At 41.2% G+C, this 22,517-nt stretch overlaps 1 protein-coding gene across 1 annotated transcript in view; it reads left to right on the top strand.

Moving 5' to 3' along the window:
- The first annotated feature begins 3,646 nt into the window (after positions 1 to 3,646).
- Positions 3,647 to 22,517, top strand: part of LOC149208706 (uncharacterized) — a 55,500-nt gene continuing 36,629 nt past the window's right edge. The window contains exon 1 of the mRNA XM_089396157.1: positions 3,647 to 3,949. Within this exon, the coding sequence (XP_089252283.1) occupies positions 3,762 to 3,949 (188 nt within the window). The 5' untranslated portion in view covers positions 3,647 to 3,761. The remainder of the gene's footprint in view (positions 3,950 to 22,517) is intronic.

Below are 22,517 nucleotides of genomic sequence, written 5' to 3'. Positions count from 1 at the left end.
TATTCTTCCTGAACTGAAGAATGATGAACAAACTATGAAAACTTCCTCAAAACAGAGCACGTGAGATGATTTATGTTTATCAACTTGAAAGAGATCACACAATAGACATGAAATGGACTACGGAACAACAATATGTTCATACAAATGAAACTGAAGAAAAAACAATTCTAGACAACCATACCACAGGTATCCCAAAGAAATCGCTGCAACTCATCTATTAAAACTGGTCAAATTCTGACACAATAGTGTCTCTAATCAATCTAACAACATCCAATTGAGTCCAACCTTTGAAAAGACTGAAAAATACAATACATAGGCCTAAAAAAAAACTCCTCCCAACCTCAAGGGTCGAATCCATGAGAGGAGGAGCGGTTCCACCGAAATCTGAACTGATAGCTAGAGTGTAGGGTGGTCAAAGTGACTCATCCCTAATTACAATGAAACTGATTCATTACACCTCATAGAGTTTATTTACCTAATGTATTTTTGCTAGGTAATAGTAAAAATACCATAATTACATTTACATCATCAATTACATAAGTGAAAACTTGATTTCCCAAGATGAAAATCAAATCTGGAGAAAAAACAATGAAAAATCAGATAACTGGTCAAATGCGCCATCCATCTTGCAGACTGATTTTGTCTGCCTTCCGGTGTCCAAATTGAGTCCAGGATAGCTCATTGGAAAGCTTTTCCAGTCTAGTTTCTAGATCTATCATCAGTTTCCAAAATGGTCAAGTTTTGACCCTCAAAAAGCTGATTCTCTTAAGACTGGTCAAACACACAGCGCCAAGGTGAAAAAGAGGCAGAACATTGATTTTTGTGTGTGTTTTTTCACCTTTTCACCTGCCAGTTTTGCAAACCAAGGCTAGCAAAGTTGTTTTCCTGCATGTATTCATCATTGTGCATCCACTAGTGGTCTTCATTTGATCAAAAAGTGCCTAAAAATAAGTGCAACACCAAGGACACTGCGCCCTTGGCATTCTAGCTGCCACAAAACTGTGTATGATTTCTTGAAAAACACAAAAACTTCAAAATTACCCCAAAACCTTTCAAAATTGGTGAAATGATTGCTGATCATGTGGTTTATGCATGGAGTGAGGCTTCAGCAAGGATATCAATTCTTCCTTCCTCTTCTTGCTTGTTTAGGGCTTCAATCTTTGCATTAGCTCTTCTAAGCTTTGCCCTTGCAATCTTGTTCCTCATGGCATAATGTTTTGCCATCCTCCTTTGTATGTCATTCTCTGCTATCCATCTTCCTCCTCCAATCTATCTTCCTCATCACTGTAATTTTTGTTCTCTTCTTTTGCCATGGTGTCTTAGTGTCTAAAACCCTTGGGAGATGAAATAATAATGGAACATAGGTATAGGGAGTTAGGAATGGTATGAGGAAATTCAGAGAGATGAGGGAAGGGGTTTATGGTTTAAGGGAAGTGACAAGGAGTGGGAATGTAATGGGATTTAAGATAGGGAATTTTATTACAGGTCAGGGATTTTGGGAGCCTAGGCAAATGGAACGCCTAGGTCTTAGGGTTTTGGGAATAAAGGGCTTTGGGAAGCAGTGATATGATATGGGGGTTGGGAAGGGGTTTAATAATGATATAGGAAGGGAATAGAAGTACTAGGGAGTGAAATTGGAGGTGTAGTTAGGATTTGATTATGATAATAGGGTTTCTCTCAAGGAAAACATAAAATTTTGCAATGACATTTTAAACACCACAAAATTGACTTGAGGAATTCTAGGAGGGTGTATTTGAGTGTTACTTACTTGCTGGAGAATGAAGATACCATATCTTGAAGTATTTGAGGCAATGGCACTTTGTTTGGAGGCTGATGATCAATTTGGTTAAACATGCAACACATAACACTTGTGTGCGCTCCTCTTGCCAAACACACAATGTAACACTGAAACACGCCCTCCACAACACAGGTGCGCAACATCATCTTCAAACCAACTTTTGAGTGCCTTCCCGAAGTCCAAATGGAGCTCACGATAGCTCGTTGGAAATATATATCTCTTGGCTACACAATGGACCTATCAAGCATTGAAAATGATCAATTATAGCCCCTCAAAAATCAATTGTCCCAATACTAGTTAAAAAGTGCAGAATGAGAGTGTAAAAATGAAGTCTGCTATTGCAGGAAACTTTTGGAGGTTTTCCTCAACTCCAAATTGAGCTCATGATAGCTCATTGGAAATCTCTCTCTGTCTAGTTATCATTTGACTAATCAAGAAAGTCACGTGGACACTCCAACTAGGAGAAACATTGATTTTCCTAAGGTCACTCCAGAAATGTAGAAAACCTCTTGTAGCACCTGTATGTTTTACATTTCTCCAAAACCATAACACCTGTGTAAAAATTGAAGGAGATTTTTCATCCCTGGCCTATGATGGACAAAAACCTCTCACACTTTTGTTAAATTCATCTCTGTTTGGTCAGAAACATAGTTTGAAGAAAAACTTGCCCTATGTGTGGCAAATGATTTGTCCCTTGGAACGACTTCTTCAAAAATGATGGAGACATGATGTCTATGAGTTGGAACAGCCTCATACTTATTGAAATGACCTCCCTTATGCCTCCTTTTCTAAGATGTCTTTGATTCCATAGCCAACCCTAGCTCAGTGGGAGAGGAAATTAGGGTTTAGTGCTTGTGGAAAATGATGATTTGGACACCCTTGGGAAAAGACAACTCCCTTTGGCAGTCACTTAACTTTTTGAAACTTTACCCTTTCACTTGACTAATTCCTTTGACAAATTGATCTTTTGATGGTCTTTGAGAACCCTTTGAATTTGACTTTTTGGTGGTTTGGCATCTTTGGAACACTGAGTTAACAACTTGGGATGGTGAAATTATTACATTTGAAAGACATAAAATTACACAATGAAAATATAAAAACTTACATTTGAACTCAAAATTACATGATGAAATAAGCATTTCTCTTTACAAATCATCTTCACACGGTGAAGAGATGTTATTTGATCATTTTGACACTTGCTGGCTTTATGCAATGGAGTGGAATTTTATTGAAAGATGAAAACCCTAATGACCTAATGAAAACCTTGAGTGAGCAGACTTCATGGTGACTTGACTGACATAAAGAGATGATGAAATGAGCTTTCATAATTGATGTATCTTCAGTAAGACATGAAGGTGGGCGAGCAAGTATGAATTTTTGAGGGAGAGTAAGGTTTTTTGACTAGGGCTACCATCAGTGAGTAATTTTTGAATGAGGACCTAGGTGGAATGATGAAATACCATCAGTGAGTAATTTTTGAATGAGGACCTAGGTGGAATGATGAAAATTTCTAAGCGAGACCCTAATATGAATATCAAAAGAGGAGTTTTGATCACTAATGGTAGTATGCAAATACTGACACTAACAAAATCCATATATACAGTAAAAAAACCAGTTTAAATAACACAAATCAGGATTTCACCTCAAAATTTTCCACTAAATTCCGACATCAAAAAGTTCAAAAAATTCACTAAAAAAACTCCATTTAGTTCTATCTACAAAAGAATTCTATCTACCAATATTATAAAAAGATTAAATCCCTTAAAATACAAATATTTAAAAATGCAAAAAAATCTTATCCCTCTTTGCAGTTTTAAGATTCCGCGTGAGAGGATTATAAACTGGTTGATAATCTGATGCGCGGAATTGTATATGTTCTCACTTAGTGTAATTGATAATATGATGCGAGGGAATGCATATATTCCTTCCGTTATCGTGAAACTTTTGCTTTACAAAGACCACGATGACAATGGATACGGAGGCAGAGAGAACACCTGAGAGTGTAAAGAGAAGATGCAAAACAGCCGAGGCTCAAATTCAGGCGCTACCAACTGCCAAAATCACACAGTCCTGCAAGGATCGCCTTGTTAAATTAGTCCAGGCAGAGCTAAACTCTCTTTCGCGCTTGCCCATTTCGTCAGACCCCATCAGGTACCCTCCTCTCTTCATGCTACTTAGTTCAAATCAAGTTGTTATTGGTTTCGAAGATTGGAAAATTTGATCCTAAGTCAAAATGAAACATTTAGCAGAGACATTAGTGACTTCAAAACTCGTCCTAGTTAATTTGCGTGTATGGAGTGGCGCTTATTGATCTGCATTTGGTTCAATAACTCTACAATAAAATGTTTTGTTCATTTGGATATGGGCATAAGTGCCCTTCACAAAATACTAGTCGTGTTTATAAGCCATCACTTAGGGTTTTGCGTGGGTTTCTGACCGATTAAGTTTTGAAAGTGCTAAACGGATAGGTTAACTTTGCTGATTAGGTTATTGTTAGAAGTGCCATTTGTTTGTGCCTTTCTGCATTCAATTTATTTGATTTTGATTTGGAGCTGGCAAAGATCAGTGTTCGAATGTAACTGCATACTTATTAGGTGCCAATTTTCTCAGTGGGGGATTATGAGGTCCACATCCGCTCTTTGCTATTTTTCAGTCATGAGGTCTACACCCGCCCCTCTGGTGTTTTTCAATCAGCACAGCTTAGCGGCTTACAAATTTCATGGCTTCCTTTCTCCGCCTTTCAAGCTTTTTGGTTTCTTATTAATTCGCGGACACAATCAAGGAATTAGCAATTAGGTATTCTCTTCCATGATATAATGGGTCGTCACCGTATGTAATGATCTTTAAAGGCACAAAGTGCGTTGTGGAATCCAGCTATTCTTAGGTGACTTAGTGTTGGCGAGGTAGCTGGATTAAGATAAGTTGTTCAGTTTGTTGTGACGAGGTTGGTTAGTCGTAAAAGTTACTTGCTAAATCTTGGTTGATAGTACAGTTGGTCAAATCATGGTTGGTAGTACAGTTAGTCAAATCTTGGTTGGTCGGATAGTCAGTAGATAATGCGAAGATGGACCAGTAATCCTTCGAACCACAAAGGAGGGCATGTTTTTGGGTAATTTTGTTATAGGAGGGCTTGGCTGAGAATTGGTCCGCCAAGTATGTGTAGGCGTTGGGGATCTCAATCATCTCCCCCCTTCCCTCCCCGCATCCCCTTTAAAGAAGAAATGAAGTTCCTAGAAGATCTTTTTTGTCCCGTTGAAGATCATAACCTTGGTTTTACCCAAGTTGGTTTCAGCGAATGAAGGTCACAAATAAGGGCTAAAACATCCAATTGTCTTTTCAACCATTATAGAGATCAGTCCTAAAAGGACCATGTGTCAACAAAGAGCAGAATAGATATTAGAGCCTAGTGAAGAAGGCACCCGTTATCATCCTCGATATGCTCATGAAGGAAGTAATCCAACTTATCTATATTGATCCGAATTAAGGTTAGGGAGCATCCTTGTTTAACCCTAATAGTGCTCCTAATAAAATTTGAAACCTTGTGGACTATGTGGAAATGCCCAATAATTGACTTGCTAAGTAATATGACACATCCTCCCCCCTCGTGTCACGTATTTCATGTGTTGGACATGACACGTGTTTAACACGAGTTTGAATGGTGTTGGACAGGAGCCCTATTGGTGTCTCGAAATTTGGACACATGCCTAGTGAAAAAGAATCTTAAAGTAAATTTTTGCCTCATTCTCACGCAATTTAGTCACAGGTTTGGAGCTCTCAAGGGTTTTGGAGTGCAGTTGAGGGTGATTAAGCAATGTTAGAAGGGATTCCAAGTGTCGGGAAGTGGATTTGTCTAGGCCCTATTAATGCTATGTAATTAATGGTAATATTAAAATTTAAATTCTTAAAGTAAAAGTGACATTCTCCTTTATTTTTCATTTTCATCCTTCTACTTAATTTTTTAACATTACCATTAATTGGTTCAAGATGTGTGAGAGTGGTTCCGACCTCATTGGATTTCATATGGAGAAAGTATAACGTTAGATCCCACTCAAAATCCAACAGGAACAATTTTTAGGATTTCAGGATTGGGGGAATTGCAACGTTTCCATTGGACTTTGTAGAGTACGAGGGTATGGAAATAGCCTATGTTGAACAGGAACTCGTCCTCCCCAAAAAAACCCATGTACCTTGTGTCCCCACGTTCTGGAGATTTTTGGACCCTTAAGAAACGTCTTGGGGACTTCATCGGGGACTTGCTGTCCGTCCCCAAAGCATTTCAGACAAATTTCAGGGACGTTTCAGACAGATTTCAGGGATGTTTTTGGCAAATTTGAAGGATTTTCTGAGCAGATTTCAGTGATGTTTTGGGTAGATTTAAGAGATTATCCAAGCATATAGCTTAAGTTTTGACAATCATGAGCATTGAATTGAACAATATGATCATTTTTCCCATCCATTATTTTTGTAATGCATTGAATCTAATCTTTTTGTACAACTTGCAGCTCAAAAGATGAGTTACGTTTGATGGGTTTCAATTTGGATTTCTTGTGATTTAGATATTGTATTTTCAATGGTAAGATCACAAGAAGAAGCCTCCATGTCAAGAAAACATAAAATGCAACATTTTATAAGGCTAATCCTTGTGGTTATTGTTCTTGTTCTTTCTCATTTTTTGTGTCATCTCAACTTTTACATATTGTACGTGGATTTCGAGGAGTCATTCAAATTTAGTGCTTCTGCCATCCCAACCTCAAGCATTGTGAAAACAGTCAAATAACAGTGACTTGGATTGAGTATTGAATGTTTAAACAAATTCCTATTCAATACCCTTTTTAATCTGAATTATGAATTTAATCTCTTTAGAAAACGAAAATATTTTATAGTGGTTTTCAACACAACTGTAAAAGTTTGCAAAACCTATTGAGAAGGGAATGCCTTTTATGTTTAACAGTCATCATTAACAAGAAATATGAGGGAAAAAACTGCTATAAAGACAAGTCTTTGTCTGATAGATCCTTAATAAATCTTGTTACAAATTGAAAGTAGCTACAATTAAGTTTCCTAAAGCTAAAGCTCATGTCTAGTGGCCAATAATGGAATGTCACTCAACCATGTTTGAAATTGTTTGAGATTTTAATTGTTTTAGATGGAGTTAGAGAACGAAGGTTTCTATTAAATTTAGAAGTCCACTGAATTTGGCATAGGGACCCACAAGTTTTTAATTTTTCTTAATTTGGACTTAGGAAAATCCTAATTTTCTTATAATAAAAAAGTAAAGTGATCTTAGTCGCCCATTGAGATCTAAACTCAACCGTTTGTGGAAGATGGAAGGCCAAGTTGACTTTATAACGAGAGCAAGGGCACATACTTGGCTCATTATGCACTAGATGACTTGTGTGTTCAGCTTAGCAAATAAGGGTTTTTTAGATCAACGCACTAGGGCAGAAAGAGAGGCTGAATAGCCTCACCGAATTCTTTCGGCCATTGTACATCTCTCCCAGGGCTGAGTTAGCTTGCGCAGGAGGGCCGAATTAGCTTGTATGAGATCGTACAGCTATGCATGTAGGGTGGCTGAGTTCATTAGAAGTGCACAGATTAGTGTGTTGAGGGATAACGAATTGAAGGGCAAGTTTTTCCTCTGATTTTAATAAGTATTTGAGATTTTTGTTGAGTAGACTAATAAAACACACAAGTTGGCAGGTTTTCCCCTGTTGGGGTTTCCTTAGTAATTTTTGGTGTATTGTTTTATTGATTGCTTGTGTCTTCGTGATTTTTTTCGCTGCTATTATTTGTTAGAATACCCAACATATTTGGTGAAAGTGTTTGGAGTTCAGTTCTCAGTTTCTTCATCGTAGAATTTTTATTAAATTAACAGCTGGGTATTAGAAAGCGCACATGGTATAAGAGCTAGAGTCTGATTGAAGACTAGAAAGCGTGTTATTTTCCTTAGGAGCAGGTGAAAGACTCAAGAAAGGGGATGTAGTTCACATCAAGGTTTATGGCTACGTGACGTAGGGATAAGTTGTGCTAGGGTTTTCTCCTAGCAGGATCTGCGCAAGCGTTTTTGAGCAGATCGAACAAGCAGGATGGCATATTTGGGGCTAAGATTTGAGGATCGCCTTGATGGGGCCTCAAATTTCTGTTCTTGGAAGGAGAGGATTGGTGTAGTTTTGGAGGAGCAGGGAGTTTGGGAGTTTGTGGAGAGTCCACTTGCCGCACCAACAGATCCTTAGCAACTAGCCCAACATAACAAGAAGGATGCAAAGGCCAAAAGAATAATCCTTGAAGCAGTCAAGGATCACATCACATCTCACCTTTCTGTGAAAAAGACAACTTAGGCTATGCGGACAACTATCTTAGGGCTGTACCAGGATACGAGTGAGGCCGAGAAGTTGGTCCTCAAAGATAAACTTAGAAATATCAAGATGACTAAGTCTGAGTTCGTAATCTCTTACATAATGAGATTCACCTAAGTGGAGGACAAGTTAGTCGGGGTTTGGGAGACAGTGTTGGACAAAGACCTTGTCAGTTTTGCACTGTTGGGTTTTCCCAAGTCATGGGAAAATTTTACTAATGCTATTAGTGGCAGAGAAAACCTATCAGGATGGGAGAGGCTATGGAGTGATTGCGTGCAAGAGGAGATCCGGAAGCAAGCCAAATCTGGGTCTCATGCGAAGATTGAGGAAGAAGAGAATTATTCCCTAGCTGGCAAAAGGGGCAAGGCCAAGAGCAAGAAAAATTTAGGAGGGGTCGAGTCCAGTTCAGGAGGCAAGAAGAAGAAATATCTCAATAAAGTAAAGTGCTTCTCTTGTCATTAGTTTGGGCACTACTCTGCCAAGTGCCCAAACAGGAAGAACGGATTTGAGAAGGATCACGTGGCAACATCAACAAAGGTGGAGTTCACTTCTTTGAGAAGGAGTTTTCGCTCATAGCTTGCATGGCAAGCTTAGTGGCTAGAAATGTGTGGTATATTGACAATGGAGCATCCTGTCATATGATTGAGAACAAGGGTTATTTCAACCAATTGACAGAGAAGGACATGCAATTCCATATGGAGATGGGAGGTGATGGCAGGTACTCGGCACAGGGTGTGGGTACTGTTAAGTTTGAGAGGGAGTTTGGGAATCCTCTCTACCTTAGAGATGTCATCTACGTCCCAGGGTTGAAGAAAAACCTTGTTTCAGTCTCAACCTTGGAGAACAAAGGTTATGAGGTTATCTTTAGCAGAGGAAAGGCCTTTCTCAAGCCTTTCAACTTTGGAGCAGCTAAGTAGATTGGAGTTAGGGTGAAGAACCTCTATAGGCTACAGTTTGAGACAGTCGCGACCTTGAGCAGCAGAGAGATCAATGCGCATAGATGTGACCTTGGGGAGCTTTGGCATAGGCGTATGGGTCACTTACACCATGGAGTGTTGAAGATTTTGAGGGAGATTGCCACAGGGTTGCCACAATATAGCGTAAATTAGCATGACATGTGCAAGGGGCACATTTGGCAAGTATGCCAAGACATCCTTTCCCAACAAAGATAGTAGGGCCAAGAGCATCTTGGAGTTGATACATTTGGATGTATGTGGACCACTTTCCTCTCCATCCTTGACGGGATACAGATATTACGTCACCTTCATTGATGACCACTTGAGAAAGACTTGGATCTTCTTCATGAAGAAGAGAGATGAAGTCTTCTCAAATTTTGTGGAATTCAATGCCTTGGTGGAGAACCAAACTAGTAGGAGGATCAAGGTGCTGAGGTCAGACAATGGTGGGGAGTACATCTCCAACGCTTTCAGAGACTTGTGTGCCAAGGAGGGCATCAGGAGAGAGCTCACTGCACCTCATAACCCTCAGTAGAATGGGGTGGTTGAGTGCAAGAACCAAAGCATTGTTGGAGCGGCCAAGGCTATGTTGCATGACCGGGGCTACCTATGTTTCTTTGGGAAGAGGCATGCAACACTACAGGGTTTATGCAGAACAGGAGCCCACATAGGGCACTGGGTAGAGTCACACCAAAGGAGGCTTTCGCTGACAAGAAGCCTCACGTGTCTCACTTTCGGATCTTTGGCAACCTTGTTTACTGTCATGTGTCTTTTCATAATTAGAAGAAGCTAGAGCCCGCAATAGTGAAGGGCATTTTCGTTGGCTACAACGAGACATCTAAGGCGTATAGAGTGTATATTCCAACATTCATGAAGACAATGATTAGGCGTGATGTGAGATTAGAGGAGGTAAAGGCTCTTAGGAAGTCCTTGGAGCGCGAGCAGGGTGTAGCAAAAGAGAAGCAACAAGCTCCCAAGCAGGAGGCTCAACCAGCTCCTCAGACTTCATCACAGCGAATTATTGGTCAAGCCAACTAGCACATAGATGAGGAGAAAGCGTAGGAACATGAGGAGAGAATAGAGCTAGAGGGGCCCACTTAGCTAGTGACTCCCAGTGCAGGGAAAGGACGGGCTTGGTGTGTAGATTAGTTGATTAGGGAGGCTCAGGAGAGAGTTGAAGCACTCAGTTGCACATTTAAACAAAGTAAACAACCACAAAGATATATAGGGTACTTAGCACTTATGACTGAGGTGATAGACTTAGGGCCTTCTTGCTATAAGGATGTAGCTTCTCAGCGGGCATGGCGAGATGCCATGGTGGAGGAGTATTCCTCTATCATGCAAAATGACGTCTAGAGATTATGCCAAGACTAGCTGACAAATCAGTTGTGGGATCACGTTGCGTATACAAGATTAAGCACACAACTAATGGGACTGTGGAGAATTGTGTTGAAGAACGTAACTAGCTTCGATCTTCATAATTGTACTTGTCAAAAGAAAATTTTATTACTAAAGAAAAATGACTTATTAAAACATGGGTTTCATTCTTGGGTCAATGTTTCCTAGGTCAAAGTCCCCATTGAGGACTTCATATGTTTTGTCTTGAGTCGTGAGAGTCATTGTCATTATTATTAGACCCTTCTTGGGCTTTTGTATTTAAGTCAAAAAGGTAATTTGTCACCTCCACACCAAGTTGGTCGTACCCTCAACAAGTCGGCTTCGATTAGGGCAATTCGACCTCACAAGAAGCCTATATATTGAGTAGTTCGACTTCATTTGGAGAGCATCATCAAGAAGTTCGATCTCTAAGAAACAATAGCCGAAAAAGAGTGCGAAGAAGGAGAGAAGTTGGGAAGAGGAAAATCGAGCTTTTGGGCTACCTTTCTCTCACACGTGTGAAGATATTGAGTTGAAGCTAGGGCCGAAATTTTGTCTCTGCTGCAGGGTCGAAGTTTTGAAGCTGGGGGCTAAAAATCTGCTGTTGGGGCCGAAATTCTGATCTGAAGCTGCACTTTGAAGAGTTGTGACTTGGAAGGTTGAGTAAAGGACATCTACAAGGAGGAAGGGCTGACTTGGTGGTTGGAGGAGGTCTTTGTCTAGGTCTAAGAAGTCTGGAAGTGTCTCATCTTGAATTGAATTACTGAAGGAAGAGTTCTTGACTGGGTTTTCCCCTTATAGGGGTTTTGCCTTGGCTGTGCGCCTACATCTTGTGTCTCTTGTTCTTGTGATCTTCACACACACATAATTTGGTAATTGCTTGATGAAAGATAATCTAATAAAGAAGTAAAAGAGGCCAACATAATTCACAAGTAATTATCAAGAAAGAGGAATCAAACCCTAATATCTACTAGCATTGATTCCTCAACAAAGTGTAAGGCTAGATTTGTGGCCAAAGGTTTCTCTCAGGTTGAAGGGATAGACTATGATGAGACGTTCACACCAGTGGCACGATATTTGTCCATTAGGACTATTCTGGCGATTATAGTGTAGATGGGGTGGAAGATCCACCAAATGGACATGAACACTGCCTTCCTTAATAGAGTTGTTGAGGAAGAGATTTATGTTGAGCAACCTGAGGGATTTGAGAATTTAAGTAGAGACACACATGTTTGTAGGCTGAAGAGAGCTATTTATGGGCTCAAGCAGGCACCTAGGGCATAATATGGCCTGATAGACAACTACCTTCTCAGATTGGGCTTCACCAAAAGCGAAGCTGACCCTAACATGTACTATACTGTGGTTGAGGGTCAACCTCTCATTCTTGTGTTATATGTTGACGATTTGATATTGACAGGGGACGGGGAGCTCATCCGCGACTGTAAGAGAGATATTGTAGGAGAATTTGAGATGAATGATATAGGGATTATGCACTATTTCCTTGGGTTGGAGGTATGGCAGGGTAATGGGGAGATATTCTTGGGGAAGGGAAGGTACATGCGGGAAATTCTCAAGAGATTCTACATGTAGGATTGCAGGCCCATGACCACGCGTCTAGTCACAAACTAGAGGAAGGTGGATGCTACCAGAGGTCAGCGAGTGGATGCCACTCTTTACAGGCAGCTCATAGGGTGGTTGATGTATTGGATGAACACACGACCAAACATTTGCTTCGTAGTCAACGGTTGAACCAGTTTATGGTTGAGTTGACCAGAGTGATTTGGGTCGCTGCCAAGCACGTGTTGAGGTATCTCAGGGGCACAACAGATTGTGGGTTGTTGTACAAGTAGGTTGATGGAGTGAGTCTTCAGGGATTCATATATGCATATTGATTAGGGGGTTCAACAGACAGGAAGAGCACTTTAAGTTGTACCTTCAGTGTTGGTTTAGTAGTTGTTCCCTGGTTCAACAAGAAGTAGATATCGGTGGCACTGAGCTCAAATGAGGTCGAGTATATGGCTGCCAGCTTGGCAACTTGCGAGGCCATATGGTCGAGGAAACTACTTGTTGGGTTGTTTAGTCAGAAGTTGGAGCCCACAATCATAAACTGTGATAATCAAAGTTGCATCAAGCTCTCTGAAAATCCAGTATTTCATGATTTCTCTAAGGACATCGAGAGCCGATACCACCATATTAGAGATTGTGTTCAGAGAGATAAATTCAGACTCGAGTACGTCCCTACAAAGGAGCAGACAATAGATATCATGACCAAGGCATTGGCAAGAGGCAGATTCGTTTATTTCAGAGACAAACTAGTTGTAGCACAGAACACCTTCCTCTCTAAGAGGGAGTGTTAGATGGAATTAGAGAAGGAAGGGTTCTGATAAATTTAGAAGTGCACTAAATTTGATAGAGGGACCCACAAGTGAAGCTAAGGTGTAGTTCTTACTTTTTCTTAATTTTCACTCAGTGAAATTCTAATTTTCTTATAGTAAAAAAGTAGAGCGATCTCAGTCATCCATTGAGATCTAATCTCAACCATTCGTGGAAGATGGAAGGCCAAGTCGACTTTATAAGGAGAGAAAGGGCACAAACTTGGCTCATTATGCACTAGATGACTTGTGTGTTTAGCTCAACAAAGAAGGGTTTTCTAGATCAACGCACTACGACAAAAAGAGAGGCCGAATAGCCTAAGCAAATTCCTTTAGCCAACATACATCTCTTCGAGGGTCGAGTTAGCTTGTGCAGGAGGGCCAAATTAGCTTGTATGAGTCCGTACAATTGCGCATGCAGGGAGGCCGAGTTGGTTAGAAGTGCGCAGATCAATGTGTTGAGGGACAATGAATTGAAGGGAAAGTTTCCCCTCTGATTTGTAATAAGTATTTGAGATTTTTGCTGAGTAGAATAATAAAACACACAAGTTGGTAGGTTTTCCCTAGTTGGGGTCTTCTAGGTAATTTCTGGTGTATTGTTTAATTGATTGCTTGTCTTCGTGATTTTTTCTTTTCTTTTTTGTTTGTTTGTTCTGTTGCTATTATTTGTTAGAATACTCAACATATTTGGTAAAAGTGTTTGGAGTTCAGTTTTCAGGTTTTTCGTCGCATAATTTTAGTTAAATTTGTAGTTGGGTATTAGAAAGCGAACAAATTGGTGAGTGTAAGGGTTGTGCATAGTACTATAAAGTATAGCTTGTTATGTTTACAAGCTTGAAACAACTACAAATGTTAATATTGAATTCTGAATATATATATATATATATATATATATATATATATATATATATATATATATATATAATTGTGGTCCCTAGCTTGCCGTCCCTTGAAAAATTTGGGGTGGTGCTCTAGCCATTCCGGGGATGCGTTCCCTAGTCCCCACCGTTCCCTGGCTCCCAAAACCAGTGCGACATAGGAAATAACATTTAATCAAGAGCACCAAGACCTCTATGTACCTTTATGTTAGTGGCATTGATTGTTCAACTCCTCTATCATGACCCTAGTAAGAATTTGCCCATCACTCAAGGAAAGTCTCGATTTTTTTTTTTTTTTAACTAAAACGGTTGTATATTTTATTTATATGTTAAAAACAGAGAGGGACTTTGCCGAGGCAGCCTTGCTTACATGGCTGTAATCCTACTTTTGCTGCCTTTGGAAAGAGGCAGTTTCACAAATTATGATAAAGACTTTCCCCATTTACATTTAAGATTCCTTTGATGAGAGTGCTGCCTAAGTTCGCCATGCGATCTGCTTCCTTGTTGGAATTTCTGAGAATATGATAAAATTTGTATGAATCAAAACTCTGTAGAACCATCTTCAGTCTGTCCATTATTTTGTTGAGCCCAACATTGTTGAAGTATTCCTCTCTGATTAGTTTTTTGATTAAAATTTCCGAGTCTCCGAAAACTTGAATATCTTTGGCTCTTTTCTCTCTGGCAATGTGGCAGGCCTTAAGCAGCCCCAGAATCTCCGCTTGGTTGTTTGTTTTCTCTCCTAGGCCCCATGCAAAAGAAACAGTGGAGAGCCCTTCTGTGAAGTAGATGATCCCACCAGCACCTGCAGCTCCAGGATTCCCTTTGGACGCTCCATCAAAGAAAATAGTAGTTACATTTTGAGCCCTCCACCAGCTTTGAAAGATGTCATCAGTCTCTCTTTTTCTCCAATCCGGGTTTGCTTTCAGGGGTGAGGTTCTATACTTTCGGGGATGCGGATCTAGAGCAAGCCACCTTTTTTCTTCCGGCCTGAGCAGGGGGTCTTCTTTGGAATATTGCTGCTGAGCCGCTTCCAGTAGAAGGGCCTTAGCTTTTGCAGCAACTTGAGACGGGGAGTTCTGCACGTCTTTGAAAACCTGCTGATTTCTAGTTAACCACAGTTGCCAGCATACAAATTTGGGCAGCGCTATCCAAATCCTACGCCAAAAGGACTTGGGGGGGATGCTTTTGGGGTAGCTAGCACACCAAGTCGCAAACAGATCCGAGACAGAGATTTGCTGAGGGAGAGAGATCTGGAATTCATGGAGAAGAAGCCCCCATACCTCCTTGGCAAAGGCGCAGTCTAGAAACAAGTGCTGGGCAGTTTCTAATTGACATCTGCAGAGAGCGCATCTATGAGGCCCTTCAAACTTTCTTTTTGTCAGATTGTCCCCTGTCAATAACTTGTTGTGTACCAAGGTCCAAAAGAAAAAAATTATTTTTGGAAGAGCTAATGGCTCCCAAACCTGCTTCCAGAAGGCTGGAGTATGGTGGCTGTTCCTGTATCCCTGAAGAGTCCTATATCCCTCTGCTGAGGTATATACTCCAGACTTTCCCCATCCCCATCTATCCTTTTTGAATCTACTGACTGGGGTGGCATCTTCTAGCAGGTTCTCGAGCTGAATCAGTTGGTCCCTTAGGCGCTCTGGGACTCCATGGAAGTCCCATCTTAACCATTCTCCACGGTCGTCCCAGCTTGCCAGATCATAAACTCTGTTAACTCCTGCTCTTTCCAGCCAATTTCTGAGCTCTGTGATGTCCTCTCTTTCCGCCAACGGGTCTTTTCCCATAATTCGATCTTTCCATAAATGTGTGGACTTACCATTTCCGGGAATTCTGTACATGTGTTTTTTGAAGAACTCGCTGCTCTTACAACAGAGCCTCCATACCTGCGAACTGGTCGCTGTAGACTGTAGTTGCATTTTCCTTAGCGCTTCTTTGTCTGAGTATTTTGAATGTAAAATTATGCTGATTGGATGTGAGGGATCGCTGATTATTTTCCACAACAGTTTGCCGCCCAGCGATTTGTTGACAAGGGAGGGGTCCCGAATTTGAAGTCCGCCCTCGTCTATTGGCCTCTTGACCGTGTCCCATTTAACTAGGTGCAACTTTTTATCATTACCTTTCCCGCCTTGCCATAGGAAATTCCTGAGCAGGGTAGCAATCTGGTCCGTGACATATTTGGGGGCGAGGAGAAATGCTGCCTGATAAATGGGTAGAGCTGACAGCTGCGATTTTATTAGAATGGATTTGCCACCTTTTGTTAACCAATATCCTCCCCAGGCAGCGATTTTGGATTTAATTTTACTCATTATATGAGTCCAAAGACACCTCTTGTTCACCCCTGAGGAAATGGGAAGACCAAGATATCTGAAGTTGTCCCAATTGGCCTGACCTTTGAACCCGAGGATCCTCGAAATATTGATGATCTCTTGCTGTTCAGCGTTCCAACTATAGATTTCGCTTTTGCTCTCGTTGATAAGAGCTCCAGTCACCCTGCAGTAACTTTTCAGAACATTGTCAAAGGCTTTCGCTATTCTGGTGGAAGCGCCTCCAAGGAGCAGCGAATCATCCGCGAAGAGGGCATGATTTAGAGAAGTTGCTGCATTAGAAGGTTTGAGCCCCGGGAGGGAGCCGACGGTTTTTTCAACTGCTAGCTTTCTACTGAGAGAGTCAGCCATGAGGATATACAGGAAGGGAGAGAGAGGGCATCCCTGCCTGATACCTCTCTGAGCTTGGAAGAAGTTGGTAGGGCGTCCATTGATGAGAGGGGCAATCCACGGGGATTCTATGCATGCTTTAATGAGCTGGACAAAGTGCTGAGAGAAACCAAAAGAAAGCAGGACTTTGCATAGGAACAAACGATTTACTCTATCGAATGCATTTGCCATATCGAGTTTGATCAACATACCTTTCTCGCCCCGTTGTTTGCTTGAATGGATGGTCTCCTGAACCTGAATGACATTGTCCATAATATATCTGCCTTCCACAAATCCGCCTTGGTTGCTGGAGATCAACTTTTTGAGCAGAGGCTTGAGTCGATTTGCTAGGAGCTTGGCTATGATTTTGTAAGAAGCGTTACACAGCGAGATAGGCCTGAATCTTGCAAAGGTATCTGGATTGGTTTCCTTTGGAATTAAAGCTAGATAGGTGGAGTTGATACCACCTCCTATTTTAGCTTTTCTCATAAAGCCTCTGATCATTTTGATGAGATCAGTTTTGATAACTTCCCAACATGATTGATAAAAATGGATTGTGAATCCGTCGGGCCCAGGGGCCTTATCGGCTTCCATTGACCAGATAACTTGGATAACCTCCTCAATTGTGATTGGTCTGCATAGGTCTGTGTTTTCTTCAGCGTTAACAAGTTGGGGAATGTTAGAAAGAAAGTCATAGATTTCCTCTTCATCGCCTTGAATTCCTATGTTGTATAAATTCCTAAAGTGTGCTTCAGCAGCGCCTTTCACCTGATCGAACCCTTTGCAGACATGTCCCTCCAGGGTTTTAATTTCCGCTATATGGTTCCGGGACAGTCTAGCTCTGTATTGTCTGTGGAAGTAAGAAGTGTTCCGGTCCCCTGCCTTTAACCATAAACTTCTGGACTTTAATCTCCAGTATTCTTCTTCAGTTCGGAAGGCCTGGTAGGTGGATCGTTGCGTTTTGACTTCCTCATCCAGAAGCTCTGCTGTAATATCTTTATTCTCCATTTCCGTTTGCATTGAGTGCAGCCTCTGAACTGCCTCTTTTCTTTGGTTGGTTGGATTGGGGTCTGGCTTTTTTATCCACTCCTTCAACGCATATTTTGTTGCCTTCAGCTTCTGTTCCCAGATGTAGCTGGGGGAACCTGTGATGGGTTTGACCCATGCAGCTTTCACTGTCTCGATAAAACCCGGTTTCTCGATCCACAGTGGGCTGAATCGGAAGGGAATAGGGCCCAAATCTTCTTCATCTTCCAATAGAAGCTGTATTGGCTTATGGTCCGAAGTCAATTTGGGCAAGATTTTTGTGTTGGCGATCTTTTTATTCAACAAAAGGCCGCTTTGGACTAGAAATCTGTCCAGCCGGGCGGAGATTTGTTCCGACCCGACTCGATTATTCGACCATGTATAAAGCCCATGGAGTGGAGGGAAGTCTAAGAGATCCCAGCTCTGTACGAGCTCCTCCACCGTGGCCAGCATGGAGTCTCTAATACTGGAGCCTCCCCTCTTCTCCTTTGGCTTCAGAACTATGTTTAAGTCTCCTGCTATGATAATATTGTTTGGGGAATGCTGTTCTAGGTAAATTGATAGAGAGTACCAGCATTCTCTTTTTTCTGCATAATTTACCGGAACATAGAAATTGAAAAGAGAGACAGTCAACTTACTAACTTTGTGCGTCAATTCGGTGTATATCCAGTGCTGGGTTTCATGATAATTATTGAGCTGGAATGTGCTATTTGACCAAAGAGTAGACAATCCTCTGGAGGTTCCCCTTGCGCTAACTGCCTTGCCTGTATTTATATTCCATTTTACCCTGCTGATTTCAAGAAGGGAATGCCCTTCAATTTTGGTCTCTTGGAGCATGAGGATGTCTGAGGGTTCAACTTTAAGAAGATCCTTGACTGCTTCTAGTTTTGCAGGGCTCCCCAGTCCTCTGCAATTCCAAGAGACAAACTTCATTATTTACCTAATGGAGGGGTGGGACCTCCCTTGGAAGGTCTCGGCCTGGTATTCCGCCCAATGGACATTTCTATTGTGGCTTGGCTCCCTTGGGTTTTAAGTCTCTCGGCCTCTTCTTCTCTCATTTCTTTACGGGATTTTCTACCAGCTCTTTTAGTAGGACGCTCATAGGCTTCATCTTCCGATGATCCTGAACTTTCTATTGTTTTTTTCCTTGTTACTTCTGCATATGAAGGGTTGGGCGGGCTGCCCTGTGTGGCTTCGACTTGCTTTTCTTTCTCACTTTCTTTGCATGGAGGGGTGCTTTCTACATGCACCAGGTTTTCATGCTCCGGATCTGTTGGGTTGATCTGTGTGCTTGTTGTCCCTTGTACATTTGCTTCCTCTTCTTGGATGGGTTTGGAGCTGCTTGGCATCCCTGTTGTCTTTCCTTTGCTAGGGCCTTTTTTTGGGTGTGTTGTTTTCTGGACTAGAGTCCATTGTTCCTCTTTCTGTTTGTCTGTTTGCTCTTCTGTCTTCTTCTTGCAGTACTTCGCGAAGTGTCCGTGCTCGTGGCAGTGTCTGCATTTGAACGGAAGCTGTTCATAGTCCAGTTCTTGGATATGCACCCAACCTGCAACTGTAAGTTTGATTGCTTCCGGTAACCCCTCCTCCAGATCGACTTCAACACATATTCGAGCGCATGAATACTGATCTTTTCTTGCAGCGTTGTCAATGTATTTACCCAGGGCATTGTCGATGTTTTCAAGGGATTTTTGGTTCCAGCAGTGGAGAGGCAAGTGGGGAATTCTCACCCATACCGGGACTGCTGAGGGGACATCCTGGGAGGGATCGAAGTCTGGGGACCATTTATTCAGATACAGGCCCTGCGGTCCCATAAAATATAGGCCATTTCTGAAGATTAAGCTTCTGTCTTCCGGGTTTTCAAACACAAAGACAAAATATCCTTTCCCAACAAAGTAGCTTTTCACACCCTCCTTGATCAGGGGGCTCCAGTTTCTCTGTGTCCAATCTTCTACTGACTTTGGAGAAGGCCAGAGGCCTGTGAACTGGCCGATGAGGCCTCTCTCTGCCAGGTTTAGTGCTGCTTTACACGTCTCTTCTTCTGAAAGGGCAACTGAGGGGATCTTGTCCATCCTCTTGATAAACTTTTGCTGAGCCACCGATGGGGCTCTCTTTGGGCAAGCTTCGATCAGTGCTTTGAATGCCAGGACCTCCGAAGGAGGGGGAGCCGAGCCCCCGTTGGAGTCCATGATCTCAGAAGAGTGCCTCAGGACTGAGCGCAGTGGCGCAACAGCCTCAAGGGCGCGAGAAGAGTTCTCTGCGATCAGCAGGAAGAAGGACAGGCCCTCCGCGGTAGACAGGGGCCGAGGCGGCCGGCAGCCTCTTGCGCAGCGTCGGCTAGGTCAGGGCCGCAGCGCAAAAAGCTTAACTTCTACAAATTGACAAAGATCTATTTTATGAATTTAGTCAAAAAGAAGGAAAATCTCGATTTGACATGTGAAGCTTTTTCTATTTTATTTTAATGCTTAGAGGGTGATATTGATGATGAGGATCCCAATATAGGCAATGATTTTGATGATATGTAGTACTAGTTTTTTTTTGTAGCATAATTTTTTTGGACTTTACAGTCCATTTAGGACCTCTTTGTTGATGTATCTTAGGTTCAGAGATGGATTGCACTTAGTGCTATCTTGGTTATATGCATTAGTTGTATGATTGAATTTGTATCATCATCATCATGTAAAGGTTTTATATATTTCATTTTTTATGTGTAATTCACTAATTTGTTATATTTTTTAATATATAATATGTAACTTGTCCTTTGTGTCATGTTTTAGGGGGTTGTTGTGTTATGTGTTAGATGCTCGTATTTTCGTGTTCTCCGTGTTCCATGTCCTCGTGTCAGATGACTTAGTTGACTTGTAGAGGTGCATGATGGTAATGAGTAGAGTCTTATTGACTGTTCAACTCCTCTATCATGACCCTAGTAAAAATTTAGCCATCACTCAAGGAAAATCTCGATTTGACATGTGAAGCTTTTTCTATTTTATTTTAATGCTTAGAGGGTGATATTGATGATGAGGATCGCAATATAGGCAATGATTTTGATGATATGTAGTACTAGTCTTTTTTTGTAGCATAATTTTTTTGGACTTTACAGGCCATTTAGGGCCTCTTTGTTGATGTATCTTAGGTTCAGAGATGGATTGCACTTAGTGCTATTTTGATTATATGCATTAGTTGTATGATTGAATTTGTATCATCATCATCATGTAAACATTTTATATATTTCATTTTTTTTGTGTAATTCACTAATTTGTTATATTTTTTAATATATAATATGTAACATGTCCTTTGCGTCATGTTTTAGGGGGTTGTTGTGTTATGTGTTAGATGCTCGTATTTTCGTGTTCTTCGTGTCCCATGTCCTCGTGTCAGATGACTTAGTTGACTTGTAGAGGTGCATGATGGTAATGAGTAGAGTCTTCAAGATGTCGATGTCTTTGAGTCTCTGGAATAACACCTCTTGAAGGACGAAATGAAAAGCTTTTTGAAACTCTTCAAAGCAACAACAAACTTTGGAGGAGCGATGTTATGCCTATGTAATGATGGTTTGAAGTGTAAAAATGTGATCAATGGTTTGATGTGCGAGTTGGAATCTTGCTTGCCCTCTAGCTCTAAGATGTACCTAGTCAAGCTTAGACCATACCATAGCTCTTTAAGAATGTGTCGCCCACCATGATCATCATGTAATTGTTGGAATCTGTATTGGAACCTGATTCATGTATTGGGTGAATAGTGTGATGGAATCGAGTTTGTGGGAAAATTGTAGGGACAATATGATTGAAGAGATTAGCTAAGTGATTATTCAAGGTGTGAAGGTTGTGCTTGAAGAACACTACCTAGAATCCCCCCTTACCTATAATTTTATTGGTATTCATCATTGAAGCTACCTTCCAAATGTCATGATAAGAGAATAAGTAGTATTAAAGGGGTGGGGGTAACTTGAATTTGGGGCTTAAGGACATCATAAAGGGCTGAGGTATGAGAAAATGTGGATCCATGAACAAGATTCAATGGTATAAGGGAGTGGTGGGGAAGATGGTGTGCCAAAGGTTTTTGGGTGAGTGGGTGAGGGAAGCACATAAGTCTCATCTCTTATGAGAGATTAAGAGGCGTTTCTTCTGGTGGAGGTGGTGGTGATACGAAGTCTTGACTCTTGACGTTAGGGTAGGAAGGGTGCACATGAGTGAATGCACGCTGGAGTTGGCGGTGGAGGGACTTACACTCTTTGTCATACCACTGGTTCATGGAATAGGAGTCAGGGTCTGACAAGGTGGAGATGGATGAGATAAAGTGGGAATAGGATTTAAGCGCCACTTCCCAAATGGTGGATGAGATGAAGGTATATTTGGTAGAGGCAAAATTAAGTGAAGAGAACTGGGGCTGAAAGTGGAGCATCTGATGGAGGTGGGAAGTGAAGGTGTGAGGGTCTTGTTACCATGAAATCTAGCAGGCCTAATGCAAAGCCTCATTAGGCAACCTAGTTATAATGGCAATAATGAAATCAGCCACCATTTTCACCTCAGTGGCCTTTATCCTGTTGTTTAGTGGTCAAATATAATCCCCACAAGGGAGGCTTTTCGGGCAAGCCGTAGAGGATAAATGACCTAAGGTTTTTAAGACCAATGATTTTTTGAGGAACTTGCAAATAAGATCATCTTTTCAATGAATGAAGGCTTAAGTGTGATATAGGCTTAAAGCTTACAGGAGAGAAGATGTCAACAAAGCCTTTGAGGCCAAGGTAACAATTACAAAGGTTCATGTACACTTTCCACCATCCCCAATAAACTAAAGAAAAAGTTGTTACCAACGAGGGTTCTTATGATATACAAATTTACAACATGCAATGGTATATAACAACAAAGAAATTGACGTCTAAAGGTTAATATCAACAAAGGACTATAGGCTATCAAAGAGGTAGGCAAGGGATATGTCAATTTTAGGTTTTTAATGACTGAAGATGCATGTAACAACAATAAATATCTATATGTCAGCCCTTTTTATAGGTGTAAAACATGCAATTAATGTTAGATTTTGCCTTTTTAGATTTACTAAATG

This window comes from Pinus tabuliformis, chromosome 1_2 (assembly GCF_031772625.1).
Source record: "Pinus tabuliformis cultivar Carrire ecotype Pingquan chromosome 1_2, CPIR1, whole genome shotgun sequence".
In the NCBI taxonomy this organism is placed as follows: Eukaryota; Viridiplantae; Streptophyta; class Pinopsida; order Pinales; family Pinaceae; genus Pinus; species Pinus tabuliformis.
This window is presented reverse-complemented; position numbering and strand designations above follow the sequence as displayed.